This window comes from Falco naumanni, chromosome 5 (assembly GCF_017639655.2).
Source record: "Falco naumanni isolate bFalNau1 chromosome 5, bFalNau1.pat, whole genome shotgun sequence".
In the NCBI taxonomy this organism is placed as follows: domain Eukaryota; kingdom Metazoa; phylum Chordata; class Aves; order Falconiformes; family Falconidae; genus Falco; species Falco naumanni.
The window spans coordinates 28,845,802-28,861,073 of record NC_054058.1 but is presented as its reverse complement, the minus strand read 5'-3'; the positions used below and the strand labels follow the sequence as shown (position 1 = coordinate 28,861,073).

The 15,272-nt window shown below is 47.4% G+C and overlaps 1 protein-coding gene across 7 annotated transcripts; it reads right to left on the bottom strand.

Annotated features, from left to right (window-relative positions):
• Positions 1-469: 469 nt before the first annotated feature.
• Positions 470-12,922, bottom strand: LOC121088339 (protein mono-ADP-ribosyltransferase PARP12-like). Of its 7 annotated transcripts, XM_040594223.1 has the most exons (9): positions 12,572-12,921; positions 10,096-10,222; positions 7,477-7,594; positions 6,893-7,013; positions 5,747-5,837; positions 4,455-4,530; positions 3,562-3,692; positions 1,236-1,387; positions 470-800 (listed from the first exon to the last, which is right to left on the bottom strand). In XM_040594223.1, exons 3-9 carry the CDS (start codon positions 7,534-7,536, stop codon positions 520-522), a joined length of 912 nt encoding a protein of 303 aa, XP_040450157.1. In that variant the 5' UTR covers positions 7,537-7,594; positions 10,096-10,222; positions 12,572-12,921; the 3' UTR covers positions 470-519. The 7 variants fall into 7 exon arrangements, with proteins under 7 accessions (XP_040450157.1, XP_040450152.1, XP_040450154.1 ...); XM_040594218.1 differs by lacking the exon at positions 10,096-10,222 and having other exon boundaries at positions 12,572-12,922; XM_040594220.1 differs by lacking the exons at positions 10,096-10,222; positions 12,572-12,921 and adding an exon at positions 10,247-11,203.
• Positions 12,923-15,272: the final 2,350 nt, after the last annotated feature.

Here is a 15,272-nt window from a genome sequence, read left to right as displayed (position 1 = left end):
AAGGACAGGGTGTCACAGGGACAGGCAGACTTGACATAGAAGAACAAGGTGAGAAGTGTCAGCAATGTGACCAGGAAACAAAGCAAAGTTAATTACCAGGATTAATTACAAACCATCCTGGCTTTCCTCCTTCCACAGTCCTCACCCAGTCTCACTTTGGTACCTCAGCAACACCACAGGCAGGAACCATCCCTGAGTGACTATATCAGTGAATCAAGTTAATTATATACTCAGCGGTGCCACTTTTGCCAGCAGTAGGTGTCACTGCATCAGGGTACACAAGGCAGGTACATCCCCATCCCAGGCTAGTGATAAGGTGGGGGGTTATAGTTTAGCACTTTCTGCTGGCAAAAGAATAGCACCTACCAAACAGCAGCGTCCCAAAGTCCTTCAGGGGTTGGATATTGGTTCACTGCAGTACAAAATGTTCTAAAGCTACTATTAAAATTGAACAAACATTAAAAAGAGATGTACTAAAGTGTAATTTATTCCGTGTAAATTCAGAGGTTCCACCATTCATTACAGGATCATACATTGGGCCCCACTGCTGTACTCCAAGATATAGGCAGGGTAAATCTGGTGCTTCTCAAAGATGACGAAGATGGAAGGGTCTGTCGGGTCGTTCACACAGCTGTCGTAAAGTCTGTTTGAATTAACGGCTCTGGGTGGAGGGCGAGGGTAATCTGGGTTTCCCTGAACAAAGTCTCCAACAAGAACATGAGCTACAAACATGCTGTAGCAACCACTATGAGAGGAACAGTACTTGTGAGAATAGCTGGCATCTCTGGCAAAGTAGCTTCCTAGGGACCAGAAAAAGCCACAAGTAAGACAATACATCAACTGAGGAATAAACATCTATCAGCACTTTGGCAGCCAGAAATTCGCAGGCCCAGGTAGCTCTATACCCATCCTTGCCAGGTGTTTCCACATCGGCTTATTCTAAAGCATCGATACGCTCTAGCCACTTCTTGCCATCAACCTCCCAGTCCTGCCTGCCCAAGAGTTTTGCTAAACAGCAGGAACCTGAGGCAAAGAGGGGTGGGTTTAGCCCCTCCAAAAATGGGATTGCTGTGGATGCTGCCTGCAGCAATGCAGATGCACGCAGCTGACAGTGCCCTAATGGCAGGAGTGCGGGAGTCAGGGACAGTCAATCACCTCACACCCACCCACCAGCCCGGCTGGGGTCTGCAGCCCATGCTGCTACAGCCTCTGAACCCACAGTTATGCACTTGTACCTTTTCCATACATTGTCCCATGAGTCCCACAGATCCTCCAGTCGAAGTTCTGCTCACAGATGGCAGGCACGTGGGATGGACTTGTCCCGTGGAACAGGAGTCGCTCATCCACCCATTTTGATTTACTGAGCTTCTTCATCTGCTCCTTTTGCCTAGGGACAAAAAAAAAAAAACCCAAACCCCAACCAAACAGAAATTAATGACATGTTACCCTGGTTCAAACAAGGACAATTTCCCAACTCAGCTCCTCCTACTTTTGGGTCATGGAGGAACAGTGACACAAACTGCTCTCAGTGGGGTTACTGCCTGCTTCGCACTTCTGTTGGTACCCGGCTGCACAGCTGGCTCCTTCCAACAAAACAAAAAGTTCTCAGCATTGCTATGGACTGTGTCACCCACAACTTCATACCACATGAGAGAGTAGAGAGACAAACATCACTTGACTGGGAATTGGTCAGTTCCCAGGTTATATAAATCCTGAATGCATAAATATGGTTATAAAACTGAGCTGTATGAAGCCACAGCAGAGACTGTATCATCTTTACCCCTATCTTTATCACATAAAAAGTCTGCTTTTTTATTTTTTTTAAACTCCTATGTGGACGACACTAAAACAAAAGGAATAAATCTGAGATACCACAGCTCAGTCACGCTGAAGGAAAAGAACTTTCTTTTTGAATAACACTAGCAAGAAGCCCCCACACAACCTGTTAGGTTATGTGATAAAAGGCTCATTTCCACACAGACAAAAAGCATAGAGACAATCCCAACAGCATAATCACAGAGAGAGGAACCCCAGCCCCGGCCACTTCTAAGGTTACCCCAGGGGAACCTCAGCCCCAGGAACCAAGGGACAACCAGCACCGTGAGCAATGGAAAGAGTCCAGAGCAGCTCGCAGACATAAGGGGGGTACTGTCGATGAGAATATAGGACTTATTATGGGACAGAGGGGAAGAGCATTTGGGGCTTGCACAGGACTTATAATGGGATGTTTAACAGAGGAACTGTAGGTGGGAGAAGGGAGGGGTCTTAATGGTCTGAGGAGGAACAAACACAGGAAAACAGACAGATAAGGGGGTAAAAAGGACTGGCCAGTAGACTTGTCTGACCATGCCCTATGCCTGATCAGCACAGTCTGCCCTGATAGGGTACTCATTAAACTCCATTTCTAACTTTTACTTGGGTGATGGACCTTCCAGCCTGTGTGCATGCGCATGTATGGGGGTCTGGGTGCAGCAACCGCAGTAGGACCTTCGGTTACAGGAGCTATACATCCATAGCACCAGTAATGACAGCAAACAAGGGTGTGTGTGTCAGTATGTGATCATTAACCAACATAAGGCTGAACAGCCAGTGAGGAGGGTAGCTGGCCTGGGAGTCAGGTTTTGAAAGAGTCATAAGTCTGGCCAGATGCTGGAGAGACCAGAAGGTCTGAGCTTGCTTACCAGAGGGACCAGGAGGTCCAGGCCAAGGCTTTCATGGTGAAGACATCATAAAATCTATAGCAACTCACTTGCATGTGTGTGTGTGTGTATGCAGAACCTAACTGAAGATGAGAGGATCCAGGGGCCAGCGCCTTGGTAGGCTGAGAGTCTAAAGACCAGCCCCTAGAGGGACCCATACATGTACATATGTTCCAGTAAAAGGCTTGCATCCCAGCCATCCGGAGGAAGGGAACAGGATGATCACAGGGGGACCTTATCGCTATCTACAGCTACCTGAAAGGAGGTTGTAGACAGGTGGGTGTCAGTCCCTTCTCCCAGATAAGAAGAAACGCCCTCAAGTCCTGCCAGGAAGGTTTAGATTTGTTATCAGGAAAAATTTCTTCACTGAAAGGGTGGTCAAGCGTTGGAACAGACTGCCAAGGGAGGTGGTGGAATCACCATCCCTGGAAGTGTTTAAAAAACACATAGATGTGTGGTCCTGGGGTCATGGTTTAGCGGTGGACTTGGCAGTCCCATGTTAATAGTTGGACCTGATGATCTTAAAGGTCTTTTCCAATGCAAATGATTCTAGGATTCTAGGATGAGGCCATTGGTGCTGTTTATGATTGCATGAGTGCTGTGCTGTCTGTGTTGGGTTTCGTGGCCAGCTGTGTGCTTATTCATACCTTTCGTGTGTATGTGTGTGTTTGTGCCTGTGTGCCTACTGGGAACATGTGCTGAACCTCGCTACCAGCCGGACACAGGCACACAGACACACGGCAGGCTCACCTCTGCTGGGCTGCTGGATTTGGCGACTCCTAACGCTAGTATGAAGGACAATAGATCAGGAAATACCAGTCTTCTGCTGCCATAAGGATAATGAAATAAAATAGATACAAACCACTGAAAAACTTGCCAAAGCGTGGGGTTCTGGATCCTCTGCATTTGGTGGATGCAGTAATTTTTCATTGTCTTCTCAAACAGCCTCTTAATTTTTCCATACTCATGGGAAGTGCAGCTGAGCTGTACCAACTGAAAATTTTGGAAACACCATAAATAATGTATTACTGACAGCAACAACTCCCAAAGTCCAAAGGACTCACCAACCTCCTCACATCAGGGGAAAAGTCCTGCCGGTAAAATCACAAGCTTCTTCTGTCTTTCCAGTTAACCATCCTCTCCCCACCTTCACATTCACCCACTATGTGGAAGCACAGGCACTGACTGAGGGAGATGAATGCAATCCCAACGAGCTTCCTTCGGTGGACCCACCTCTGCATCTAGGTTACTTTTACTTCAAAGTAACCTGAAGATGAAATGCACAGCAGTATTCATGCTGCTATAAGAATAATGAATATCAGTTTCACCTTAATTTGACATTATAGCTCCTTCTAGCGTCTTCCCTGCAAGGCTAAGCCCTAGTTTTAACACAGCAAATAATATTTTGCCTCAAATCAACAGAGGAAATACTGGCACACCCCCTTAAGATGCAGCTCGTCCAGTTTATCAGAGGATCAGGTGCCTTGGGAGAGTGCAAAGGACAGGTCAGACCCATAGTGGAGAAAAGGGTCTTTCTTATCCAGCATGGTTTATGTAGGGGGTCTCAGAGAGCCTCCCAGGAGACACAGGTCTATTCTGAATGTGAAACTCTCAGTGCTGGTTTACCTCATGGTTTCTTATTTTATAAGACATATTTAAAAACTAGGAATATCTCAACTGCCTTGGGTCACATTCTCAGAAAAATCAGTACAGGACATGGTTTGCCCTACCCCTTGGAGAGCTGGAAAGACATACCTTGAACCCAATATCAGGCAGTGCAGATTGGTCCCATTGTGGAGGATAGATGGAACATGACAGAGTCATGTTTTGGCTGCAGAAAAGAAAAAGAAGCAAGTCAGTCCACGATACTCCTAACTAAATCCCTCTTCCAGAGGATCCAGCCACTGTTATCACTGGATTTTTATTTTTGTTTTAGTTTCCACATTACCATTGTCCCTTCCTCCAGTTTAGATTTCCACACACGTCCTAGTGGCACTAATGCATCTCTTGGCAGGTCAAGACTTTGATAGGAGAGCTTCAAATGAGGAGTAACATGCTCCTAGCTGAATGGTTTGTACAACTGTTCCAGCTAGCCCTCCATGTGTGCTGCTTGAACCTCTAGGAAACAGGAGTGCGAGCCCTCTCCCTCCATGTGGCTACTCATCTCTAAATCCCTGGCCAGATGGGTGGCCTGCCCCTATTTGTCCAAGATCAAGCTTGTCAGGAGGCTGCGGGTGGAGGCTTGTGCCCTGCAGGCACTACTTCACTGGTCAGTGCTCAACGACTTCCAGCATTAATGCCCTCCTGGCATGCATGTCTTAAACCAGGCAACAGAAGCAGTAGCATCCATTCAGGAGCTACAGTTTGTCTCCCTTTTTTTGAATGAACCCACCCTTGGTTGAACTGACCCTTAAATTGAACGCTTAGCTTCAAATGCACCGTCTGCTAGTGAGTTTCTGAAGCAAAGGTGGCTCTTTCTAAAATAAAGCAGTAGCACAACTGACTTCTACAGCAGACATACTCAAATTCTGCCAAGCTGAACTTCCTTTAAAAAAGCCGTAAGATAGGGCATCCCAAATAAGTGCATTCAGTTTACTTCATTTAGAGGGATTTGCTTCTGTGTTTTATTCTGTCCTCAGCTTTTCAGGGGATGACATCTATCTGTTCCACAGTTCTTGGGACTGGCAGTCCCATGCTCCTACTCTGCGCACAGTTTGTTTAGTACTGTTGGGGTATAAATCAAGGAATAAAAATCCCTGGCACAGTTGTGTCAGCCCTATGTGGCCTTGCTCTCACAGAGAGAACAAAACTACTCTAGGGGTCCCTCACAGCTGCCAGAGACTGCCACCAAACATCCCTTCAGCACGCTTCACAGAAGCGTTGCATAATTTACAAATACTGTCACCACAAAATTTGCCATTAAACCAGTCAACAAAAGGTATCTAAACATGAATATAAGAACTCTAAAACTGAGGGTATTCTTAGCAGAAAGGTGCTGTCAGGTAGCGACATTATTAAATATATTATCTTCTTCTGAAGTGTATTACCTTCTGTCTTGTCCACCTTGAGAGGACCAAAATTTTGGCCATCGGGCAACTTTTCTTCGAGTTCCATAGGTCAAATTTGTTTGGACCATGTCTTGAAATAAAAACACAATGACTCAATAATTAGATAATTTATTGTCCAGGGACATACCCTTATATGTTTAAAAAAGAAACAAAGCAAGAGGTAGCCCCGAATACCACGTCAAGGTGCTCCCTTTATCACACCTACCCCATACTTCAAAACCATTCCCGCTTGTGCTGCTCTGCTTGGAGATCAGCAAGGCCAGCCACCTGCTAGCATAGGTTGTGAAGCTCAAAGGCAGTCAACTACCAACTGCACTTGCACATGCATTCACATCCAGGCTGTTGGCCAGAGAAAACCACATCTGATGTCAGGCCTACAGCAGGGAAGAGTTTTCAATACGATGGAGGCCATAAATCTAGCTTTCCTAGCAGTGCAGGATTGTTACATGGTGCTAAGAGGAAAGTCTGCCCTCTCTTCTTGGTCCTGCAGCAATATCACAGAGCACATGCTGTGTGACATAGCTAATTATCCATTGTTTCCTCCTTTAAACACCACCCTCTTTATTCATGCCAGGAAACAGATTTAAAGTTTGGAAAGCTAACAGGAGTTTTAAGATGGGTAAATCAGAAACAGAAAAAGCATTTCTCATTTTGCCGTTTTTCTCTCTGTGCAATCAGCCCTAAATTTTCCTTTGCTGCACCTATGTGCTTTCTCACTGCATAAGCAGTTTGCAAGACGTCTATCATGGGCTCACTTCTTCACCATTTGACTTCTCAGTCCTTTTTTTTTTTTTTTTTCCTTTTTCATTCCTCCTCTTTAGTTGTATAAACCCAAATGCATACACCAGATGCCATGAAATATTTACAGTCGGCTCTTCTGCTGAATATACTACATTGTCAGAGATGCTTTTTTGGCTATAGATGCACAAGTCTAGAAGCTCGAGCAGGGTATTTCAAAACTGCAGAGAAATGTACATGCTGCTCAAGTTCTGCTTGGAGAAAACTTACAGGAGGAAAAAGACCTGTTCAAAGAAACCCAGACACAGGGTGAGAACCCTGCATGAAGGAGGCTGCCTTACAGCCTGCTGCACTGTATAAGTGGCTTAAAATAAGGAGCTACTTCACCTTCAAAGTCTAACTCGTACATCTGAGAACCAGTTGTGAATAACACAGTGCCTTTCTGGTCAGCTAGAAATTCTTTCTCCAGATCTGCAGATGTTACCGTGGCAGAGCAGTGATCCGGATGCTGTAGAAAGAACAAGAAAATAGTCTTTGGTTTAGGTGACACTGTGGGGAAAAAGCAGTATTTTCCCCGGCCTGTATCACTGAATACCATTTTGAACTAAGTCTTAAAGGCTTCAAGCATTTTGTTCTTTAGCGACAGGGGTAGCCCACAGAGAACAGCTGCTTGTAGCAACAGCAACCAAGCAGCCTTCAGCCTGTGCGTCAGCTTCAGCCAAAAGGTGTCTGTCATCTCTGGAAAATGCCCCCACTTTCAAAGCCAGGCCTTTGAATGCTTTCACAGAGTAGCAGTACTGCTTTGATGAACGGAAAATTAAGAAGACAAACCCACCAGGGCATCAGAGCAGCACTGCAAGGGCACCCAGCAGCGCGTGTGCAACACCCCAGCTGCAGAACAACGTGCCCTAAATAACTCTCCAAAGACGGCTTAACAAGAGCTTTTGGCATGGACAGCAGATGGATCTCACCTTTGCCCCATACTCAATCCAGTGCCCAGAATCATCAAGCCAATACCAGGTGTACTCCATTTTGGGAGCAGGTGGATGAGTCAGAAGGTACCACAGGTGCAGAAGAGCTGACCAACACCTAATCAGAAGAGAAATCCACATTAAAGCACGGGTCTTTTCCAAAGCTGTCACACTATGTGATATCCCTGGTCTGGTTAGAAGTCTAACTGCTTCTCAGAAAAGGAGACCCCTCCAACCTGGGAAGTGCATGTTTGGCCCAGAACAAATAAACTGATGTTTGTACATTTATGTGGCATGGTAAGCACCACAGAAATGACCCTGACCTCTCTGGGCTGGACAAAGGTCACTGTTTTTCTCTAAAATATATCTTTCTAAAATACACATTGTAAGAAAATAAAACTTGACAGAATAAACTCGGCTTGTTATAGGAAGGCCAATAGTGCCACCTGGCTAATAAGAATAAGATTTGGCTTTCAGGCAGTGTGTGATCAGCTGCAAACGTCAGGACGTCTTCAGAGGGCACTGGTGAAAGCGAAGGTGATGCTCACAGGTACTGTACCGGGTGCAGGTGCCCAGGTGCTGGCAGCAGGGGCTGCAGGGGTGGCCTCTGTGAGCAGATATCCACACTGCAACACATGGAGGACCCCATGCTGCAGCACGTGGACATGCCCTGAAGGAAGCTGCAGTCCATGGGCAGGAGCTCATGCCAGAGCAGGTTTATCCTGAAGGACTGCAGCCCGGAGGAAAGGAGACATGCTGGAGTGTGGGAAATTTCTGAGAACAATGCAGTGGTGGGGGGCAACTCTTATGGACTGAGACCAACGCCCATTCCCCATCCCCTCTGCATCACTTGTGGGTGGGAGGCAGGGGGGAAGTAGAAAAGCTGGGACTGAAGGAGTGAATTTCAGCCTGGGAAGAAGGTGGATGAGGGGAAGGTGGTGTTCTAATTTTTGGGTTTGTTTCTTACCATCCAAATCTATTTTAATCGGCAATAAATTAAGTTTCCCCAAGTCAAGTCTGTTTTGCTCAGTGAACTCCCTGTCTTCCTCTCAACTCATGAACTTTTCCGTCTTACTTTCTTCTGCATCCAGTTGAGGAGAAGGTGTCAAATTCCTTTGGCAGGGGAAATCACTTACCAGCAAAGTCTCTGCTCTGCAGTCTACCCTGGAAACACAGTACCTACACAGAGACGAAGCTGAAACAGGTAGCCACCAATAATTCCAATTCAGAGGATTTTACTTTGCTTGATGCAGTGCTTTAGCCTCCTTTGAATGTCCCAGTTTTGGACCCAGCCAATGCTTTTCCATGCATCTCATCACTTTGCTGCTCCTACAACATTTCCCTATCGTGAAGCACACAGACACAGCTGAGACCTGCCCACCTGCATGCCATGGAGTTTGCAAGGGTCTGTGGCTGAGCTACTCAGGGTTACCCAAAGAATTTGAGCACCCTATTCAAACAGAAACTGAAAATGGTCATTTATCCTGCTCTGATGCTCTTCATGCCTTGGCAGGGACCACGGGTATTCAGAGCAGGCTAGTCAGAGGAAAACGTCATAGGAGGAGCTCCCTTACAGAGCTGGTTACAGTACAAAGGTCCACAAACAAAGGCTTGGCAGCCCCTGGACTGCCAGAACAAAGAACAAGGAAGGACCCACATCTCCTTCACAGCCTCAGCTTGCTCCAGCACTGCCTTCAGACCATGGATGCTCTTTGTACGCAGTAACACCAGCCAGGCCTGTTCCTAGAAAAATGCTCACACTTAATTTGCTCGCAAATCCCACTGCAGGAGATTCATGAGATCCAGCAGTTCTGGGAGATTTTTTTGGATGTGGCGGTCCCTTTTCTCCCCTCTGCACAGCAGTGTGAGGCTGCTGCTGCTGTGGCAGAAGAATTTGAAGTTTGTGGATTTGAAGTGTGGGATTTGAGGGGCAGAAGATAAACAGAGAGGAAAGCCGGGGAGTAGGGTGGGATGATGTTTCCAGGCAGCTTTTCTCCATTGCTCCCCCATCCCTGTTCCCTCTCCCCACTCCATAGATGGATACTAACCCCTGCCAGCTCCCCTGTCAGTACCCAGGGCTCCCAGTCTGCCCTAACCCCATCAGCTTTCCAAAATGCCCAGTTGTGCCCTACTTTCACTTGTCAGCATTTTTGCTCCTGGAAGGGAATTTCCACTTACCAGATAACCCCAACTAGAAAGAAACAGAGGTGAAACAACAAAGCACATGGAAAAAAATTACCTGGCAAGACAGATCTTCACCTTTTACTGAAGATTTTGCTATCTGGTCTTGTGCAATTGAGAGATACCATGTAAATTTGCTTTTTATATCTCCAGAGGAATAGCTTTATACAGAGGGAATTTTATACGTTAAAAGCAACCTTATGCCACCTTTTTTCTTACACTTCTCCCTCACATAGAAGAAAGGACGAATTAATGAAGATATAAGTGCAGCTTACCATATGACTAACTGCAAGCAGGTATCCTTCCAGCAGACCTTATAGCCAAGCCCACAAGCTATGAAACCCCCAGCTTTCTCCATCTGCCTCCCTCCCAGCTCAGCAGCACCCCAGGAAAGCTGCCAGAGCCCGGCACACGCCACCTCCCAGCTGCCCTACTCACAGTCATGTTATCAGGCTGCTCAGTCACCACCCCTGGGAGCTGAGGGCACCAGCCACGTGCCTGCCACTTGGATGAGCCCTCTGAACCCTTGCTCCACATGGGAAAGGTCCCCCAGCTGCAGTAAGACCTTCAGAAAAAAAGTACAACTGGCCTGTGATAGCTCCTCATGAACTCCCAACTGCACATCTGTACCTCGCTGTCCCTCTCAGGGTCTCTCTCCGTGGGACATCATGGATGCCTCTCCGCTTAGCCACTGACCCTTAGAAAGCAGAGCTGAGTAACACTTCCTTCTGGTTATTGCGCCATACTACGCATGCGCATCTGCAGACCGGCCAGGCACAGCTGATGTTTTTGGCAGATGCACCAGTAAAATCAACATCCCTACAAACCGGCATCGTTTATCCCTACTGCCTGGTTCCTGTCATCATGCACCAGCACTTAGCTTGTGCCAATTCCTCCCCTCCTTCCAGTGGTTGGGGGTATTCAGGACCTTCTCCTTTCAAGATTCCTGCCAGGAGCAGCTTCTGCCGATCACCATTCTTTGAAAGCCAAAGCTGGCACTGCCTTGCAAAGCAAACCCCAAATCTCAACACAGAAAGCGGGTGCATCTCTCAGCACACTCTCTGCATTGGTTATTACACCGTTCAGCAGGGTTGCAGCATGCAGCGCTGCACGGAGTGACCCAAACCAGCACAAACCGAGCACAGAGTCCTGTGGGGCAGGCTACGTCAGCCCACACAGAGCTCTGCACCTTCCCAAGAATTTGTATTTGTATTCCTTTACCCCGAAGGCTGATCCTCTATTCCATTCTTCCCCACGGAAATCAGAGAAGGGTTAGGAGCTTTCCACTCTGACCTCCAGCCTTTCTGTCTAAAGGTGGACAGTTTCCCAGCTGTGTTCTGAAGCATAACGCTTAACAACAGGTCAAATAGTACTAAGTACATAAACTTGTTCAGATGCAAACACTTTTTGGTTGTGGGGTGGGTATTTTTGTTATACAAATTGCATTCAGCTGAATTGGCCAGAACATTTTTATTTCCTGATGATCTAGTCAGGCCAGATCAGTATTGGCTGAAACACATAAATCTCTGGTTTAGTTTCTGGAAAGGTTGCACTGAGTACATTTTATAGACATAGTACTGAGAGAAAAAAAAAAAAAAAAAAAAAAAGCACACCACCACAAATTGAGAGGGAAAAAAAAAAAAAAAGCACACCACCACAAATGAGATTATGAAGTTGAACTTTGTTTCTTCCTCCTCTAGCCTTTTTTGACTGACTTTTGATCTCCCGTATGCTACTCCGGCAGACATGCTCCAGAGCGGAGGATCGCACCAGGGGACCATGGGGAGCTTTCCATGAACTGGCAAAACTGTAAAGCGAGCACGGAGCGAGTGTGGGTGCCCCGGCCCTCCTCCCAGGGCGGGAAGCATTGAGGCCCTGGCAAGCGGCAGCTCTGACCCAGCGTATGCAGGACCAGGAGTGAAGGTGGCCAAACCCCCCCCCATACGAAAGCAGCGCCCAGAGAGCGCGACGGCTGGGGCATGGCGCGGCAGTCGCCATGCAGTCGCACTAACAGCTTAGAGAGGCGAGCTCAAGCTGTGGAAATCACTCTCCCAGAAGAAACTGAGCTATGGTTTCCACTCAGCCAAAAGCCAATGCCAGAAGGCATGTGGCATCCCAGACGGCTCCCACGTAACGGCACAGGGCCCAAGTCATGGCCGCAGGGAGTGTCCCAGCCTGCTGCTGCTGCCGGAGGGCACCCGGGTGGGTGATCTGCTCTGCCTGGTGGGAGCTGGAAGGGGAAGGAGAAAGGTTAAGGAGTGTCAGGGAGTGTGAGAGGGAGATAGGCTGCTGGAGCCGCTCTCTACCGTCACTGAGACAAATGCACGGCACGGACTCACCACAAGAAGCGGAGGCTCCCCTGCCCTCTCACCATCAGGCAGGAGAGGACCTAAGAGGTGAGGAGGAATGGTAACAGGTCCCTGCTCAGGGCAACAAGTGAATCACCTCCCAGCCCACTTCCCAGGTGCCCCTATACAATAGGTGTGCGGCTCTGGAACCCGAGGGCCAGGAAAACAATATGGGCAAAGGCCTGTCCAGGTTAGAGGGGCTGCCTAGGGAGAGTTGGTCAACCCCAGGCATCACAACCGCCTCTGCTAAGAAAAAAAGAAAGGTGGCTGTCATCAGTGACTCCACTCTAAGAGGAACAGAGAGCCTGACATGCCAATCGGACGCAACCCACAGGGAATCTGCTGCCTCCCTGGAGCCTGGGTGAGGGATGTTACTAGAAAACTCTCTGGTCTGGTACAGCCCTCTGATTATTACCCATTACTGGTTTTCCAGGTGGGAAGCTATGGCAGGTCCTTGTCAAAACCTGAACTCCTTCTACAACAGGATGACCCATTTAGTGAATGAGGGAAAGGCCGTGGATGTTGTCTACCTAGACTTTAGTAAAGCCTTTGACACCATTTCCTACCTCATTCTCCTGGAGAAGCTGGCTGCCCATGGCTTGGACAGGGGTATTCTGTGCTGGGTAAAGTGCTGGCTGAGCCCAAAGAGCGGTGGTGAATGGAGTGACATCCAGCTGGCGGCTGGTCACAAGTGGTGTTCCCCAGGGCTCAGCACTGGGGCCAGCCCAGTTTAATATCTTTACCAATGACCTGTATGAGGGGATCGAGTGCCCTCTCAGTAAGTGTGCAGATGACACTGTACTGGCTGGGATGTTGATCTGCTTTGAGGGCAGGCTGCAGAGAGATCTGAACAGGCTGGACAGATTCGCTGAGGCCAATTGTATGAAGTTCAACAAGGCTCAGTGCCGGGTCCTGCACCTGGGTCACAACAACCCCACACAACACTACGGGCTTGGGGAAGAGTGGCTGGAAAGCTGTCTGGCCAAAAGGGACCTGAGGGTGCTGGTTAAGGGCCAGCTGAACACGAGGCAGCAGTGTGCCCAGGTGGCCAAGGCAGCCAACAGCATCCCAGCTTGTATCCAAAACAGTGTGGCCAGCAGGACCAGGGAAGTGATTGTCCCCCAGTACTTGGCGCTGGTGAGGCCACACCTTGAATACTGTGTCCAGTTTTGGGCCACTCACTACAAGAAGGACATTGAGATGCTGGAGCATGTCCAGAGGAGGGCAGCAAAGCTGGTGAAGGGTCTGGGAGTCTTATGAGGAGCTGGGAACTTATGGAGGGACCTGGGGATGTTTAGTTTTGAGGAAAGGAGAGTGAAGGAAGACCTTACCCCTCTCTACAGCTACCTGAAAGGAGGTTGTAGACAGGTGAGGGTCGGTCTCTTCTCCCAGATAACAAGTGATAGGACAAGAGGAAACAGCCTCAAGTTGCACCAGGGGAGGTTTAGATTGGATATCAGTAAAAACTTCTTCACTGAAAGGGTGGTCAAGCATCAGAACAGGCTGCCCAGGGAGGTGGTGGAATCACCATCCCTGGAGTGTTTAAAAAACACATAGATATAGTTCTTAGGGACATGCTTTAGTGGTTGACTTGGCAGTCCTGGGTTAACTTGGGTTGGACTTGATGATCTTAAACATCTTTTCCAACCCAAATGCTTCTACGATTCCATATAGTATCTGGCTCTCATCTCCACAGTTGCACAACTTTCATGCTTCCTTTTGACTAATCAGATTTATAAGATCAGGTCCCACAGGTTCATTTTTGCATATGTGAATTCTCTAGTAAAATACTTTTCTGAACTGAAGCCAAGAGCCTGAGTAGGCATGAGATATCAGCTCTAGGAAAAACATTCTGGCTTGGTAGAAAATGTTTACGTAGCTTTGCTGGGAGCAGCATACCATCCTCTCTAAAAACAAACTCACCACAAACTGGAGACTTGAGCTCACTGTAAACTAATACCATTTGAACAGCATATTTTTTATTTTTATCACTTTTAATTGGAATGTCATCCGTGGAGCTGTTGAACCTCTGATTTCTAACTGTCAATATAACCATGGTACTATATCTGTCTGCGTTTCCAGTATCTGACAGGTCTTGGAGCAGGCATCCTATATATAGCCCTGCAAGATCATATTCTTGCAGAGTCAGCAGAGGCACCCAAGTGTGGTTTCCCTGCAGATGTCAAGTGATTTATCATGTATAAAGAAACCATGGTCCAGCAGGTAGGATTACTTTTTTCCCCCCAGGGAATTTCAGTTCTTGTTCCCTATTTCTCTTCAGAAAAAATGGACATAGAAGTGATGTTTCACTCTTTCTGTGTGTCTATCTGCAGACATACAGCAGCTCTGTTCCAATTTCAGACCACTCCAAGGTTTGATGCACGAGTACTGATGCAACAGTGTGGGCACACTGTGCGCACAGGGGTCCTGCAGCATGGGACCAGGCTGGCAGTGCCTCACACTTCTACCTCAGGATTTGGAAAATACACACACACAAGTACCTAAGGGGGGTGGACAGGCTATGTTGGAGTGATGGGGATCATCTTGTTCCACAGTGTCTTCTGCAGGTTGGTTCCCCAGCCACCCACACCAGGGCCTGGCCACTGGGCGTTGTGGAAAGGTGTGCCAGCGGTTCAGCTTCAGCAAAGCCTGGTGCTAGGAGGGACCGAGCAGTGTCTGGGAGCCTGGAAACATTTCCAGATCTCACTCGCAACCACACTATCATTTAAAGCCAGTACGTTCTCCTCCTGTAGGTTGTGATGGTTTTCCCTGTACGACTGGATTTCCTGTTGGACAATGTCCAGCAGCTCATAAATTAAACTGTGAGAGAGGAGGGAGGAAGTGAGCCCTGCAACCACGCTGCTGCTATCCCAGCTTAATTTAGCACAGGAACAGGAGGCAGTCATAACAAGAATAATAAATCTCAATTGCTTTCGGAAAAAAACCCCAGCTTATTTATTTCCAAATCTTGATGGTGAATTTTAACAAGTTCCAGTAGATTACACTGGGTTTGTACTTAGAGTAAAACCAAAGTACTGTTTACATAAATGTCTAATAAAGAAGATTTTTAAATGGTCCATGTTCTAATATTGCTCTCTCCAGCAGTCATTAAAGGAACCTCAGCATTCTACTTCCCATCTTTTATGAAAATATTAACAAATAAGTGATTGGAAATAGCTAACTGCTGTTTTATCTGGACGTAATGTTGCCACATTAATAATGTAAACAGAAGTAATCCAATAATGAAAACTTTTCTTATGTCAATAG